Genomic DNA, 17151 nt, shown 5'->3' with positions numbered 1-17151 from the left:
TATGAGGATTAAATTCAAATAAAATGAGTTTCAGATAGGAAATGGCGAATTAGCAAGGAACTGGTTTTGAGAAAACATAAGAATTTTTCCGTGAAAAAGCAATGTCAGTAAAATGTGGATGGTATAGTAAACTTTTCAATGTTTTTCAGGATTTGAATACAGTATGCTCAGAAATGACAAAATAAACGAGTTATGTTTGTTATTCACTGTCCAGTGTTTATTTGTATTCGGTTTAACTAACTTCTCTGAAAAAGGATATTTTGTAAAATAAAAGTAATAATAAGGTTATAGAAAGTAAGGGTAAAGTTTTTCTCACTAAAAACAAATTGCTTTTTTTATTACCTAATGCATAATTGCATAGCTTACGATTGTGGCATTTGTTATTGTCTCTGGCTGAATTTGTCTCTAGGAATAGAAGAAGTATCTTCATCGTGTTGGTTGTTAATGGATAACATAGTAGGAGGAGGAGGAGTAAATTTTATCTGATTCAATTGCTTATATCAAGGAAAGAGCAAGCATCGTTTCCGTAGCAAGTTTGGAAAATGTTCATTAATAATAATTGGCCTGGCAATCATCATTTCGCTTTGATCATTGTCACCGTATCATTAGACACGTTTTGTAGGTTTGAAGGAGAGTAGCTGAAGCATGAAGTTCAGGAATGATGACACGGTTGATTCGTGATCCATGCTATCATTTCAAAGTCTTTTCTCTAAATAGTTCCTTTAGGCAGGAGTACTAAATTGCTGACTAGAGAATATCATTAGATCAGAAAAAAAAAAAGTGTCAGGTTGGATGACTCATGCACATGTGCTGAAAATATGGAAGTATAAGCTCAACTCAAAAGTACGTGTATAATGTATATTGGATGTGCTTTAGCACTAGTTAGCGATTGACGGAGAATTTCGTTTTTGAATGCACAAAGGAATAACCAGTATAATTATCCACTTCTGTAAGACCTCTAGCAGACGATTGATAAGGTGATCAGGTCCTTAGACTGGGTAGTCATTTTTAGGATTTATAGTAGATCTTTAAATACGGTCGACTGGTTTGTGAGCTTACCGTGATAGTTGGAAAGAATATGTGAACTGAAAAGTATGCTTCTTTGCTAATGAAATGTTCATTACTAACTCACAGTTGCGTAGGTTTAATTCACATCCATGAATTAGTAGAGTGAGTTACTCTCTGTTTACCACTTTTGTAGTCGCATACACATGAGGTATTGGAAACAACGTTAAAAACCGGTAACAAATAGATTACATCAGTGTGACATTTTTGTTTTGAAAATATTACGAGAAATGGAAGTGAATGAAAATTTCTTTCAAAAGTTCAGATGGACGAGAAAATATGCAGTAAGTGGTATGGGATTCAGGGAGGTGGAAACGGTTTTTTCTTTTTCAAAATTAGCAGTGTAGTCATCGTGTACTACTGGACTCCACTCGATAGTGGAGTGAGTAGATATCTTTCTAGATGTGGCCTAGCAAAATGGCTCCGTTGGCCTAGCCTAGATATTTCATTTTACAATGATCTCTTCTTTCTAACCGTTTTTATTGATTTTGGACATGGTGTTTGTTGGTGAATTAACTTGTAAGAAAATATTGGACAACGTGTTTACTTTGGATGAGTCTTTTTTAATTTTTAAGGAAAGAAAAGTATCGAATATATGATTATATCCTTGGTCTTCAGTTCTGTTCTGTCGAGATGAGCGATGAACATAGTACTCCAGGTTCAACCTTATTTTGTTTAAATAATAATCAAATGAACAAAAAGAGAGAAGAGATAAATTTTTACTTGAAAGAAATGCAGATGTGGGATTCCGTTCTGTATAGAAAGTATCTGAGATTATTCGTTTCGATAGAATTGATGGATCCGTTTTTTGATAAGAAAATCGTAAGAAATTGATACTCTTTGAAATGAACGATATCTTAATGTTTTTTCTCTCCAGTGGAAACAAAAGAAAAATCAAATGCTGATGAGCCATCCACAACAAAAATCATCGCATCTGTTCAGACCATTGCTGTAGAGACTGGAACAAGGTTGAAATATTTGTAATTTTACTCTTCTGCTGCCTGTATACCTTACCTTTCGCATTCATTATTTTTCAGAATATTTCTCATAGACTTTTGGTTAATTTAGAAGTTCAGACACCGTCGATGTGCTGGCCCGTGAGGCAGAAGATCTCCGAAGAAAGCTGGAAGCGGAACGAAGAAAACTGAACGATGTGTCGAGTAAGTCTTGAGAGTATTATTATCCACTTCAAACCATTTTCATTTGCAGTGTTCTTAAGCTAATTCTGGAAAATCTTGACATATGATAAGGGATTACTTCAATTTTTATTTCTAAAGCAAGCATTTGGTGACCATTAATGAACAATACTGATTTGTGTTATGTTATCAGTAATTCATGATTAAAACTTTCTAGTATATTTACTTCAGTTGAGCAAGCAGCTGAAAGTCTCGAACCACTAACACAGCTAAATATTAAACAACGTCGTATATTGAAAGGACATGCTGGGAAAGTGCTCTGCATGGATTGGTCCTTAGATAAACGACATATTGTTTCTTCTTCACAGGTTCTTGCTTTCATAATAATGATTATGTATTTTTTGGCGGAAACATCTGGACATGCAGTATGGTTTTTCTAATTCCAAACTTTGAATTTTGAGTTCTGACTTTCTCGTGGTACTAAACTCTCAACAACTTTCTTTTCATTTTTCGAAATTTTCCTTCAATATCCTGAATGATGTTATCAGAATTCACTGAAGGACGATAATTTTTAAGTGTCAAATTACATTAGGTTTGAAAAATTTTTCATATGTAAGGCACATATCAATCATCAGGGCCAAAATATGAAACCTATACCAATGAAGTTAAATATTAATAGTTCCTGATTTGTTTTACAGATGAAGATGAATCTTTCAACTCATTTTATATTTATATTGAATTAAAAAAAAAATGATTTTTTTGCAAAGGATCAGTTACTGGAGTTAGCAAAGTTTTCTGTACTCTCACTCGCTTTTCTCTCCTCTCAATTTGGAACTCAAAGAATAATTTACTGTATTTCTTTGAACCAAGATAATGACGCATATTTCACACCGAACTGAATATAACTTATAGAATAGGTTTATCGGCGCATTGAACTTCTAACATTTAAATTTAAATTTGTTCAGGATGGGAAAGTAATCGTTTGGGATGGTTTTACAACGAATAAGGAACATGCTTTAACTATGCCAACAACATGGGTGATGGCTTGTGCTTACTCCCCTAGTGCGCAAATGATTGCTTGCGGGTATTTTGTGTTTTCCAAATATTTTGTTTTTAGATTTTATTATTCATGCCATCAAAACTTTTTTGCTACAGAGAATCTAAATGAAAGAATTTTGGAAGTGATTAATGAAATAGCGATTTCGTCGTGTATCGTAATTTTAAAGCTATCATTTTAAGTAATTTAAAATGATAAGTTCGTTCTGTAACAAAATCGTTGTTTTGTAAAGTATTACATGTTGATTTTAGTGGTTTGGATAATAAATGTTCAGTGGTACCGCTGAGCTTTGAAGATGATATCCTACAAAAAAAACGATCGGTTGCAACACACACAAGCTATATGTCATGCTGTACTTTCCTAAGATCTGACAATTTGGTGATTTTTACTGACATTCGACAATTTATTCATTTTTTATTTTACATGCTCAAAATAGAAAATTTATTCTTGTGTACTATGCGTAACATTCCTGTTTCTCTAGAAAGCAATCAAAGCAAAGCTAAAATTGTTTTCTAAACAGAGGAAGAATATTCAATTATTTACAGCTTCTGACTGGTAGCGGTGATTCAACATGTGCAATATGGGATGTGGAGAGTGGTCAGATGATTCAAAATTTTCATGGCCACATTGGTGATATTTTTGCAATTGATGTGCCTAAAAGCGACACTGGCAATATTTTTATTTCCGGGGTGAATTTTATTTTTGTTGTATTCATTCCGTTTTACATTTAGAAGTTGTGGAAAAAGCTTTAAGCTTCCAGCAGACCTACTTTTCAGAGTAAATGAATGAAGTGGTAGATCTTCATTCATTTACTCTGAAATGATATTGCATATTTTCTGGAAATTTATTATTTTAAGGGAGCAGATAAGCATGCATTAGTTTGGGATATAAGAACTGGACAGTGTGTACAGAGTTTCGAAGGACATGAAGCAGACATCAATACAGTTAGATTTCATCCAAATAATGATGCTTTTGCTACCGGTTCGGATGATGCTTCAGTTGGTTCCTTATTGGTTTTCATTTTTGTCAATTCTTTTTTCGATTGTAAGAACTCGTGCTGCATTTGTTGCGCTTCGTAAAATTTTATGTTATATGTTAATTCAGGTTATAAAATTTTTTCACGTTTTAGTGCCGATTGTTTGATTTACGCGCTGATCGACAAGTGTGTGTTTATGAAAAAGAATCCGTCTTGTTTCCAGTGAACGGTGTCGACTTTAGTTTAAGCGGTGAGCAAATTATCTTGATAGATATTATTTTTATTCAGGAGTGTACACAAGTCCAAAATACTGCGTGTCTTCTGATTGTAGTGAGCTGAACGCTAAACATACCCACAATTTCCGAGTCGTCACTATGATGTTTTTAGGCCGTATACTTTTTGCCGGTTATGGTGATTATCGTGTTGGTGTATGGGATTCACTAAAATGTGTGCGTCATTCAGTCCTATACGGTCATGAAAATAGGATTTCATGTCTAAGAACAAGTCCAGACGGGACTGCAATATGTACTGCCAGCTGGGACTGTACCATTCGTGTGAGTATTTTCTCCTAAAGTTTCATTTTATAAACAAAGAATCTTCCCAGCACATTAGTAAGATAGACTTAGATTTCATTGGTTGGCACACGAAGTCATTGGTTGACCTTACTGAGAATGCTTGCAATATCAAATAGTCCGCAACTTTCAGACTCATTATATATTTAAAACCATGCAAAACCATGCTTTTCAGATATGGGCATGAAGACAACAGCTGGCCCTCTCATCCATTATTTAGTTCTACTTCCATTAATAGCGCATACGTCCATCCCTTTTAATTACATTTTTGAATCATGCTATAACAACATGTATTTACCCCACGATTTGCTGTTATGCTTTTTCAGATGATCTTTCATACTCCACTCAGTTTACTAGCTTGCTCTCATCTTTCAAGAAATTATCCCGAAAACCATTAAACAACTGTAACTAGTAACAATTAAAAAAAAAAGACTCTACAGCTTCACATTTAACATATTTAACGATACTCACTTTTAAAATATCTGCAGTAGGTAGTAATAAAAACAACAGAACAGGGAAACAAAAGATGAACCAAAAAGGCTTAATTTAGATGTACAATAAACATTGGGAAATAGATCACTATTTCGCTTATCTTTATTATTTATTAATAAAGTCAGCGTACTGTACAACTGTTTTGCAACAAAAGTATTCAAAAAAAAAATTGTAGCAGGTATTAATAAAAAACAACAGAAATAAAACAACTCAGAATTAGCTATAGGAGAGTTTTTGTGAAAATTAAACGCAGGAATTATGCAGATTTCCACTTATATCTCAGAGACGCACTTTTCCTCTGTAAATTTTTGCACCGCTTCTTCATACACATCGAACTCCGAATCAGAACCTACACTTCTCATCTGAACAAGACATTGATTTGTGAATATTGAAGACATTGATTTGTGAATATTAAACGCATGAATTGTGCAGATTTTCACTTATAATCTAACAAATTTGCAAATTAACTCATGAAACTCATTCTGAAAGAACACGAAAAATATACTTTATCTTTACATTTATGTTTGTTAACCAGAAGATATATCCTCGTTAAACAGAATCGAGAAAAAAACTGCAGAAAAAGTAACCTCAACTGGAAGCACTCTACCCATCTTAACATTTCTGACTATTTTATAAAGTTTGCCCATACTTCTCGATACTGTAAACCGCTGTATTCCGCAAAATGGTGTACAAACCGTGCAGCACACATGTCTCCCGCGACGCTTTAACTGAAGTTTGATAGGAGTAAGGATAAATTCCAGAAAAAGGTTAAGGAGAAAGTATCATCAGTATGATGTTTTAAAAAACTGCATCTAAAACTTATTTATTTCAATCAGTTTCCAAAGCAGAATAGACTGTTTTTAATTTGGAATAAATAAACCGTCAGAAGTCTGTTTTGAGGTATGTGATGAGATCTTGCTCCTTTGGCCATAATAACATATGTGAATGATCCCGTCTCGGTACTAGAAATCTGCTTCCGCCCATCAGCCCGCAATACATTCCACTGAGTTGAGAAACTGCATACATCTCTGAAATATGGATATGGAATATTTCATTTAAGCTTATTGAAATAATTCCAAACTTAAGAAGTGAAGTAAAAACAGAAAATAAATAGAAAGTTCTCAACTGAACTGATGTGAAAAAAGGAGTCAAGTTTTTAACACATTGAAGGTAAGACTAACTTTTCTTTTTCCACATTTTTCGGGCATCCCTGGTCATGTGGACATGGAGCAAATACATATCCAGGTTCCAATCTGGTTGGCAAAACTGTGTTTGGTGGAAGCTGAAATCAAGATGATTTGAAAGAAATTAAACAAACAAGAGAGTGTATTAGACTCGAATGGTTGCCTAAATCAATACAATACAAATGATAATCATGAAGCATTGAATTACTATATTATTACTCATTTCTTAAATCAAGTGTACCATATTTTTAATAAGATTGTAACGCATATAGTTGGATAATTGTTGATCAGTCAAGATACTGTCTGCTTCTTCATTCAATACTCCTGCTTCCATCAGGACTTGTCGAGTTTGTTCTCGATGCAATTCACAGCCACCCATAAGGATATAATCTCTGGCTTCCATTAAAGCGTTATAGCCACCTTTACAGCTTCCGTCAATCATTACCAAATATCTTGAAAGAACTGCTCAACAAGCTTTTAAAAGGATCTTGAACTTTCACTAACTTTCATAAACTCTTTAACAATATTTAATTTTATTTTCAATAATAAAATTCCTTGTTCAAAGAGACAAACAGTTTAAAGATTAAACAGGCCCACTTGTTTGTTCGCTTCCATAAATCTATTAGCAACTCAGTACGTGATTCCTCAGAAGCCAATTCAGCAAGAAGACGATGCACAATTATAACATCAAAAGTGTTATTTAACGATGGAGCCACAAATTTTCGGAAGCTAATATTTGGATGCACAAATGGATGCCCACTGTTTTCACCATTGCCCTAAATATGAAGAACTTCTCATATATATATATATACATACTTTTTGAATTCAGTCATAGGAAACTCTGTACAAAACGTAATGAATTATAAGCTATAATTATTGCAGAATGAATCAACAATAAATGATAAGCATACCCTTAAAACGTCCATGCAAAACTGATTTATTTCTTCATTTGGATCGATCAGCTGATAACTTTTGACTTGTTCTCCCCACTGTTCGAATGCTGCCCAAAATGCAGCGCCAGAACCACTTCCGTAGTCCAAAACTGTTTTTGGGATGTATTCATTATTTACAAATTCTTGTAAGACAAAACGAACTTCTGCATAGTTAGGTGCAAGCCTAAAAATTGCAAACTGTGAAATATTTAATACATATTGACTATTTTCATTTTTGTTTTACTGTGCTGAATACTAGGAAAAACTTACTCAAAGAGAAACAACATTAAAATGGAAAATTATATAAATCGGAGTAATGAAACAAATTCTGATAATTCAAATACCAGATTCATATTACTAAAAAATCGACAGTATCAAATGGTGGAATAAAGCAAGCACTGCAAAGGGAATTGAAAAAATATTCATGATTAACTGTGCATTGGCGAAATTACACAGTGTATTCAACAGCAAAAAACGAATGTCAATACTTCACGATAAGAGAAATAAAACGTTAGATGAGAATGGATTAAATAAATAGCATCCACGAGCAAAATTAAACAGTTGTTTGGCTGAAATGTTCTCTACCAAAACCCATAAAAAATCAAGAATGTACCTGGCTAAGGTATAAGCTGCAGCATGCTCGCGCGTTTTAAAGTCCAGTGGTTTCCAGTTATATCTCGCGTTGCGTAGCAATTTACCTACTTTCTTTTTCAGTTCCAAATCCAATGCTTCCAGCTAAATTAAATTCCATGAACTAACCCATCTTGTCTAAATTTTAAATTTCAAATACCTGCTGCTGAAATAATGCACTACAATAAGAAATATAAGAGAAGATTACGACTTCTCATGAACTCAATTTGGTTTCAATACACTTAAAAGTTAAGTGCTTTCAAAGTAAATTCGTCAAAAAAAGAGAGTCGAAACTAACAACTTTCTGACTGACAGAACTGCGATCCGGTAATCCACCTTCGGCTTCCAACATTTTCTTAATTTCATGACGTGCTTCTTGCACCTCCTTTGGTGACGCCGGAAATTGACGCTGACTCAGCCCTTCTTTTAACTGAAAATGCTCAAGATTTGAAATCTGCAGGATTTTTGCAGTTTACTAGAACCAATAACAAGACTATTCATTATTTTATGCACCACTCAGTAAAATAAATGTGTATTTGCTCGAAATGTAAAAATAAAAATAAGACAACTAATGATTAGAAAAGGCATAAAGAATCCATAAGAACTGCTGACTTATACACAACATCAGTGCCAGCTGAAGAAAACGAAACTTGTAATTTTAACGGCTCTAATTAAACAATTTCACCGTATACGAATTTCGTTATTTACCACAAACCGCACTGTCGACTGATTAGTATTTTTCGGATATTCCTTTTGTACAAAATATTTCATCTAATAACCAATAAGTAAATTAATTGTAGCCCAAATCGAAAAAAACATGAAGTTTTACCATAAAGATTTACACAAATTGACGGAGATCTAAAAATAATTGACAAAAATGAGTTTCAGCATTCAAATAAATAAAAGAAAAATGATTAAGACCTGATCAGCTTGAGACTGTAGAATTTTCGGGTTTCTAGAACACTTTGTGAGTGCATTCCACAGGCCAAAAATTGCTTTTTGTGGCAAAAGTCCGTTGTATTTCAATCGCACTTTCTTCGCTGAAAGAAGCTTAAAATCAGCAAAAATAATTTTATAGAAAATATTTGATAAACAGAAGATAATTCGTTACTATTCTGCTGAAATTCATAAAATATCGATAACTTATTGATACTCCTTATTCCCTCTATACTCTTAATAAGTTCTTATATTGTCTCAACGATATGGTGAAAACTGAAATTAACTAGTTGGTAAACGTTACAATAATAGAACAGGCATTCATTGTTAAAGTCTGTATTTTCTTATGCCTCAACAAAATGTATGATAAAACAAATTTATGAGATTTGCACTATTTCAAAAATCTTACACTTTTCCAAAAAGAAAAAAAATTAAGTCTTACAAAATCCTCATGAAACATGCACTACTTGTCAACTCTGCAATCATTAAAGATAGTTGACGAAATAATTAAAAATTGTGCACAAATTACAAAAAAAAAAAGTTATTTATCTATAACATTTGGGATTTGTCAAACAAATTATCCCTTTACCACCGGTATCCTTTAGCTGCATAATACTTTTCGAGCCCGTTTCAACATTTACCGAAATGATATTAGTTCTTCCATCATCAACACCTTTCGCTAGTCCTAATGCGGTTCGTTGTCCAGCATTAAATCTGCATACTGCTTGCAGTACAGGGAGTATTTTTGTCATTCGCTTAACTCACTGCAAGGCAAACATTGATCTCTCTCCTTTACAGCAATCCTGAAGAATTATCTTTTATTGTCTCGGAGACAATTCGCTCCTCAGTTAACAGCGCCACACTTCGACATAACCCACCATCCATCAAAGAACCACCGAACAACGCGAAGTATGGTTGTACCAAATATGAAAATGTGACATCTCATTAGGTATAATGAGCACTGATGCAGATATTAGAAAAGCAGCAAGGAGCGAAGTGTTCTTCTCTAATAATCACATTATCTAGATGGTCATTCATCTAGATGGAGCAGTAGATTTTTTTATTAAACTCTTAACTATCATTACAGTTTGTCACTCTGGGCCTAATCTAATGTGAGAATGAATTTTTTGTAAGAGTGAATTTGTTTTTGTTGCTTAACAATGGCCATTCTTCGGAAGAGCAGCCATAATTACTTGATGTCTTTCTACGGTAGTATCTTTCAAGCAGAATATAGTCTGTTACATGTTTCTTAATTTTTGAATATTGCATGAATCTCCAATTTTATCTGAGAATGAAATTGAGTGTCTCTATTTGCCACTTTTAAAAGTTTCTTTATTACTATCTAGCAGTTAAATTAAAGATAGCAACAATTTCCCCCACTGAATCATTTTTCTATCCGATTCAAACAACTTCAGCGCAGTATCAAAATGTGAAATGAAAATTTCCTGTTCTACTTTAATACCAATAAGGGATGAATCCAATTTCAGTAAAGATATCCGTCCCGTAATATTGATAACACAATGAGTAGTATTATTTACTTATATTTGTTGTTTGTACATAAACGGCAGTGATAGAGAGGAGATACCTGCATAAATTAATAAGCAAAGTTGCTTATTAAGTCATATAATCATACACTTAGATGCACACCTAAGCCTTCAACAACCAGTTATTGGCAACTAATTCCGCTTGTTCAGCTAGTAATTAATTCCACACTTTTGAACTAATTTCTCTTGCAAATTATCCTTGGAATGTTTTCTTCCTAAATATTGTTTATCATTTCATATAATATTCTTTATCCTAGTCACTGAATAAAAATTATTCTAAATGACAACAGCGCCGATCTCAATGAGTATAATCATTATGTATGGAAGTAGCACCGTATCCCAAAATACTTGACGATTCGAATTTGTGTCAAGAAATACAAAATTAATCTTATATTTCTTAATGGCATCATAATTATATTATCAATAATGGTGCTATATTCTTTTTGTGATCACAAAAATTCACAAACCACATTATTCTTTTTCGAAGTTTTGATTTATGCATTCGTTTTTGTCTCAAGTTTTACTTTCGGTCCGGTTGAAAATAAAGCTTTCATTATACATAGCATTTATGAAGATTAGTTCATTTATTTTAAAATTCATTACCTGTAAATTTTCACTCATGAAATCTTTTTTCTAAAAAATTCCCTTATCATAAAATATACATACTATTTGGTAAGATTTCTTGCACATTCCAAAACTTTACTAGAAGCCAAAATTTTTTGTGAAGTCATTGCCACATGTTCTGCCAGAGGAATCGTTTTTTTGTGAGAATATTTTCACTTCACCAGATTACTTGATCCTGTTGCTTCAGACAAAAATTCATAATACGCTCTAAATCATGCCATTCATCAACTTTTATTGCTTTCACATGAAATGTTATTGAATTCTTCAAATTTTAGATTGTTGGCTAAGTTTGGCTAAATATTCATTTTCAAAACGATGGATTAAACCATACATGCATATACATAAACAAAGGTAACAAAAGTTATTAATTTGGTCAGATGCAGAATTTTGTGATATCAAACGAAGAAATGTGCTAAGTTTACCCCTGAAAAGCAAAAGTTTATGGAAAAGGGTTCTAATTGCACTGTACCAGGCATAAAGGTACAATCTTTTGCTAGAAGCTAAAAAAGTTTTTGAGTAAGAAATATATTAACAATAACAATTAGCTGATGGAAAGTTGGATGTACAGTCACTGTTGAAAATTCTAAATAAAGTTCTTGACTAGATGTCATTTTGTAATTTCCAAGTTGCTCAGTCAGAAATATCAACCTTTTTTGAATTATTGTAGTTGTTAAAAGTAAGTGATCATACTGTTAGTATGAAAGAAAAAAGGAATCTAGAAAAAGTATAAGTAAATTTCTCAAAAAATTAGGAAATGAAATGCATCATTTTTCTGGCCATTCAAGTATATGGTCAACATTGTCTTTTTTATTTTTTTCGAATTTATTGATATTTAACTCGGTAGTTATCAAATAAACTGAATGTTAAAGGATTTAGAAAATAAATTGGAAAGAATGCACAAACTATTTTTTTTTCAGAAACTAGGATTCGATGCCTTTTGTTTTCCATATATCCAGCATGCTTTTTTGTGAATTTGTTTCTATCATTAATAATACTTTACGATTCCAGAGCCCCGCGACGCGGTCAGGAATATTTGGTCATCTTGTAGAACTATCGGTATATTTTCCCAACATTCCTAAGTTTTCTAAATTTCATAGAGAAAAAGAAATACTAATGTTATGGGTCTTTGTCAAAGTGAAGAGGAAAAAAAAACTACACGAAAGAAGTAAAGGGATTGATCGCGAAATTAATGAAAGTGCGATCGAAAGTGCCAAAGCTATCAAACTGCTATTACTCGGTTAGTCTATATTTGCTATAAATATGAAGGAATGATATTCTCTAACAAAATAGTTCTCCATTCTCTCTACTATTTTCAGTGAAACTTATTATTCTATTGTCGATGCTACTCTACTGAAATAGATAAAGATTATTCATTTCATACAACAGTATGTTTCTAAACCAATAACAAGAGACAGAAGGTTTATTATATTAAATAGTAATGTCATCGATAATAAAATAAAAAAAAAAAGAAAGAATTTTCAGATACTGGTGATTCGGGTAAGAGCACATTGCTAAAGCAGATGAGGTTCATGATAAGATTTAATATATTTTTTAATTTCTCTTAATTAGACTGTTCTTCAGATACGCTCTTATTAATGAACATTTGATCAATCAAATTATGATCTATCACGATTGTCTGATCATTAATGCTCATTGCATGAATGCATAATTTCACTGTTCTGATCAGTTAGACGAATGTAATATTTCATAAACAAAAGTGTAATCTGTTTAACGTTCAGTACTTTTGTAAAATTTTACACAGTAGTGGTTTTACGCAGGATGAAATAATAAAGCAACGTTTGGTTGTATTCGAATACAATTCATGCAATGGATGATATCTTAAAAGTTATGGAACGGTGTAGTATTAAATTCAGTGAACCAGCCAGAAAGGTCATTTTTAGGAGCTGTTGAATGACATATTTTATTTCGTTTTAATAAATTTATCACCAAACTTTTTCATTTAAATTTATCACCAAACTTTTTCATTTCCGTAGTTCTTCCTTTCCTTTCTTTTACCCTCTCGCTCCTTCTCTCTACTAAATCACCAGAATGTTTCAGCAACTCATGAAATGGTCTATTTTACATTTTGATTTAATTTTTTTAACGAATTATTGACACCACCTAGTGGTTATTTAAAAAAGCTCTGACTAGAAAAAAGCAAGTCCTGACTAGTGGTCACTTGAATAATTGAATAGTTTATTTAAAAATAATTAGTAATTTCTTGAAGGATGATTCAGCTGTCATTGCTCAAGCGATTAGCACAGAATCGAAGTCAATAACTTATGAGATTGCAACAGCAATCAAGAATCTGTGGCAAGATCCTGCAATTCAAAATATTTACGAAAGAAGACATGACCATAATCTACATGAGTCTGCCAAACAGTTCGGCTTAATTTAATGCAGTTTTGTAATCAGAGAATTTGAGTTTGCAAATTATGAGTGCAAAAACTAGAATAGAAGATTTATCAACACCAAACACAATTATCGTAATTTCCTCAATCTTCGATTCGTAAAACGATTTTTTAACTATTGCAATCATTCGCAAGATTTCATATTCCTATTCTAACATAGAAATATTAACATGTTGAAGAAGCATGCATCGCTAATTCTGCAACAATTTATAAACTAACTTAATCTCACTGATTATTTGGACAAAAAAAAAGATTATAAATAGGATAGTAAACTAACGCATATAAATTAGCGTTAATATATTAATTATATATATAATCCTAAATTAATTATATATTGATTATATATATATATATATATATATATTGTGTATACAGATAATTATATGTATATCCTAAATTATGACTAGGTAATTTAAATAATTGCTATCTTAACAAATTAATCCAAATAATGGAAAAATTAATGAAATGAATGATACGCTAAAGAAGTAAGAAACAAGCAACTATTTGAATTCGTTGAATTTAGTGTCCCAGTTGGTTTATCAAAGCATTTTTTTTTTTATGAAAGCTTCATAGCATTGGTAGCATGTTCAATTCTGGAATTTTATGGACCATTTGACTAATTATTAAAAATTTAATAAGCCTCTCTATTGGATTGTGTTGGTAAAATGAATATTAGAGTCATTAAGTGATACTATATGCGTTACTCCGAATGTTATTAATTTATGACGAGGTAAAGTAAAATAAGAAAGACTGAGCAATTTGTTCATTTTTTTCTAAATATGACCTTTATACTTTAATAAACGAAAGAAGTACTGAAGGATTATCGAACAAATGAGTTGTTTAATATGACATTCAGTTTTGAACTGTCATTAATTATTCTTTTTTTTGTTCGGCAGTCCAGCAATATAATGAAAACTTGGTAAATATATAGATGACGAATAGAGAAAAAGTAAGAAGTTTTTTCGATAGTATCGATCGGATAACAGCTTTGGATTACAAACCGAATGAGCAAGATATATTGTTAACAAGAACAAAAACGACTGGAATTGTGGAAGTTCATTTTACTATTAAAAATATTCCATTCAGGTTTGTATCGGCGAGTAAAATGTACTTTCGCTGTGCAGATTTTAGCATCATAATATAAGTCTTCACCCTCTTGATCATAAATTTAAATTGGATATCAAGGAATGATTCATCAAGGAAGCAAATCGATGCATACTTCTTCGTTGTTGGAATCAGTTTAGAGTATTTGATGTGGGTGGACAACGATCGGAAAGGAAAAAATGGATTCATTGTTTTGAAGACGTCAGCGCTGTTATATACGTTGCGGCTATTAGCGAATATGCCGAAGTTTTATTCGAAGATAATACTACTGTTAGTTTTTACCGAACTAATTAAAATTGGAGGTTAATTGCCTTATCTAACTGTGATGCTGTCATATCCCACTTCACTTCAGAATCGTATGGTGGAAAGTATGTGTTTATTTGAAACAATATGCAATAGTCGATGGTTTTTTAATGCTTCCATTATTTTATTTTTAAACAAAAAAGATTTGTTTATTGAGAAACTAAAATCGAAATCAATCAGGATCGCTTTTCCTCACTACAACGGTCAGTTGAACAAGTTATCTCTTTTGTCTATTTGCAAAATCTTAAAGTGCTCGTTTTCACTAATCACTAATCGTTTAATTACATAATATTATTCCTGTTTAAATTAACAAACATTTTTCCTCATTCTTGTAAGTTTGAAAAATGTTTTCAGAATTGAAATATTGTTGCAACAATTGTAAAGTTGCAGAAATCCAGAATTATATAAAAAGATCTTTTATTGTCTTTTTTTAAAGTTTTAACTTGATATTTAAAAAAAAGAAATCCAGACAATCCAGACTTAACATATTTTCCAGGACCTCAAACATACGAAGATTCGATAGCTTTCATAACGAAAAGTTTTGAAGCCTTAAATACCAATCCAGAAAAGACAATTTATGTGCATCAAACCTGTGCTACCGATACCAGTCAGGTTCAAATAATTCTGGATAATGTCATCGTTATGGTTATTGAAAAAAATTTAAAGAAAGTCGGCATGTTTTGAACTATTGTTAGGCATACTTGAATTTCTTCAGGAAAATGGATTATTTCTTCATCGAATATCATTTTATCTCCATTTATTTTAATGAGCAATTTATTGTTTATTATTTTGTATACCAAAAAAGAAATATATCTGAAATGTTATTAAATTCAAGCAGTTAAGCTACAGAAAATGATATTGCATTTACTAATTCTTTTAAAGCTTCTATAACTTATTCATTCACTAATAAAATTAACTTTTCACAGCTAATTTTTTTTTCAATTTATTTTGCTATAGTGAAGACTTGCACTTAGAATAAAATTAAATTTATTGTTTGAATTGTCAAAATCGCCTCTGCAATATTATAATCCAAGCAATAATTTATTTTATTTTACAATTCACAAAATATTACAGCTTTCTCAAAATTGCTGTTATTAATAAATTTTATTTTGTATATCACTTGATTATTATCTCAATCATTATTGTCGAGTGCAGAATAATCATCCCCATTTTATAACTATTTTTTTTTAATTTTTTTTGCGAAAATTAAAACGCTGTTAACTGAGATGTTATTAAATATCTCAAGAAATAAAAGTTGATATGGAGTTCGAGAGTTTATCTTTATATTATTATTAGAACAATAGCATGCGAGCTAAATTATACATGGAATATATCTCTTGATAATTGAGGGTGGTAATTTCAGAAATTGAAGGCTGTCAAATTCATATGTCAACTTATATTAAAACTGATCCAAATATAATAAATTTGGTTAGTAAATTACCTAGTTAACTGGAGCAGATTTAGAATTCTCGATATTTTGGATTTTCAAAACTTTTACAGAAATTACAAATTTGGCTCGATGTGATAGATTACCTGATCTAGTGAACAAAATTTCATTTAACAGCTCTGTTTTCAGATCAAAACACCATATATCATCTGCTACAAAAGTGGAAATAAAAAAAAATGTTAGAAAGACAATAAAAAGATTAAAAAGTAAATTTGTATAGCGTATTTCTCTCGTTTTTCTTGTTCACCATTGAAACATTTGAAATTGAAAAACTATTTACTGTTTTCAATTTATTTATTAGAAGATAATTGAATAACCAGAATGTAAGGATTAGGAAATTAGCGATATGTTAAGAACACTTTCGAAAGTCTTAAATACATTAATACTTTAATTTCAGTGAAATCATACTTTTCTATAAGTAGGATTCATAAATTCTTATTTATCTACTATATTTTGAACTTCTCAATGATCAGTGATCAAATATTTTCTTCACCTATTCATTTATTACCACTTTATTGTTCTAATCACTTCTTTTTCTAGCTTCACATTCCGTTTTTACAGCAAATAAATACATTGAAATACATAAGAGTGTATATGTGTACAACTGAGCACGTCGGTTGCAAAATATGCAAAATAATATGATAATTGTCCAATTATTATGCATTTTTTGCAAGTGCGGTAATTTAACCAAACCAGAAAAAAAACACAATAAGTCATTATTATAGGTTTTTTTTCAAT

The 17151-nt window shown here is 31.5% G+C and overlaps 4 protein-coding genes across 4 annotated transcripts; 3 read left to right on the top strand and 1 right to left on the bottom strand.

Moving 5' to 3' along the window:
* Positions 1 to 1698: 1698 nt before the first annotated feature.
* Bma-gpb-2 (Uncharacterized protein) lies at positions 1699 to 4993 on the top strand (the record flags this gene model as incomplete). Its single annotated transcript, XM_001901812.2, has 11 exons — positions 1699 to 1723; positions 1943 to 2033; positions 2134 to 2225; positions 2433 to 2569; positions 3167 to 3285; positions 3510 to 3636; positions 3804 to 3947; positions 4116 to 4256; positions 4388 to 4484; positions 4622 to 4788; positions 4982 to 4993. 11 exons carry the CDS (start codon positions 1699 to 1701, stop codon positions 4991 to 4993), a joined length of 1152 nt encoding a protein of 383 aa, XP_001901847.2.
* Positions 4994 to 5570: 577 nt separating this feature from the next.
* Positions 5571 to 9732, bottom strand: Bm3747 (Uncharacterized protein; the record flags this gene model as incomplete). Its single annotated transcript, XM_001901813.2, has 11 exons — positions 5571 to 5660; positions 5886 to 6026; positions 6179 to 6326; positions 6480 to 6580; positions 6724 to 6934; positions 7080 to 7258; positions 7394 to 7598; positions 8028 to 8149; positions 8343 to 8474; positions 8966 to 9084; positions 9570 to 9732. 11 exons carry the CDS (start codon positions 9730 to 9732, stop codon positions 5571 to 5573), a joined length of 1611 nt encoding a protein of 536 aa, XP_001901848.1.
* A 1857-nt stretch (positions 9733 to 11589) lies between these two features.
* Positions 11590 to 13546, top strand: Bma-gpa-2.1 (Uncharacterized protein; the record flags this gene model as incomplete). Its single annotated transcript, XM_043081866.1, has 5 exons — positions 11590 to 11628; positions 12157 to 12385; positions 12631 to 12673; positions 12942 to 13038; positions 13376 to 13546. The coding sequence occupies 5 exons, from the start codon at positions 11590 to 11592 to the stop codon at positions 13544 to 13546; spliced, it is 579 nt and encodes a 192-aa protein (XP_042937800.1).
* A 944-nt stretch (positions 13547 to 14490) lies between these two features.
* Positions 14491 to 15650, top strand: Bma-gpa-2.2 (Uncharacterized protein; the record flags this gene model as incomplete). The annotated part of the gene is made up of 4 exons (XM_001901815.2): positions 14491 to 14645; positions 14804 to 14933; positions 15016 to 15169; positions 15463 to 15650. The coding sequence occupies 4 exons, from the start codon at positions 14491 to 14493 to the stop codon at positions 15648 to 15650; spliced, it is 627 nt and encodes a 208-aa protein (XP_001901850.2).
* Between the last annotated feature and the right edge of the window lie 1501 nt (positions 15651 to 17151).

This window comes from Brugia malayi (assembly GCF_000002995.4).
Source record: "Brugia malayi strain FR3 genome assembly, contig: Bm_v4_Chr4_scaffold_001, whole genome shotgun sequence".
In the NCBI taxonomy this organism is placed as follows: Eukaryota; Metazoa; Nematoda; class Chromadorea; order Rhabditida; family Onchocercidae; genus Brugia; species Brugia malayi.
The sequence above is the reverse complement of the archived record's forward strand: the minus strand, read 5'-3'. Positions and strand labels throughout refer to the sequence as shown.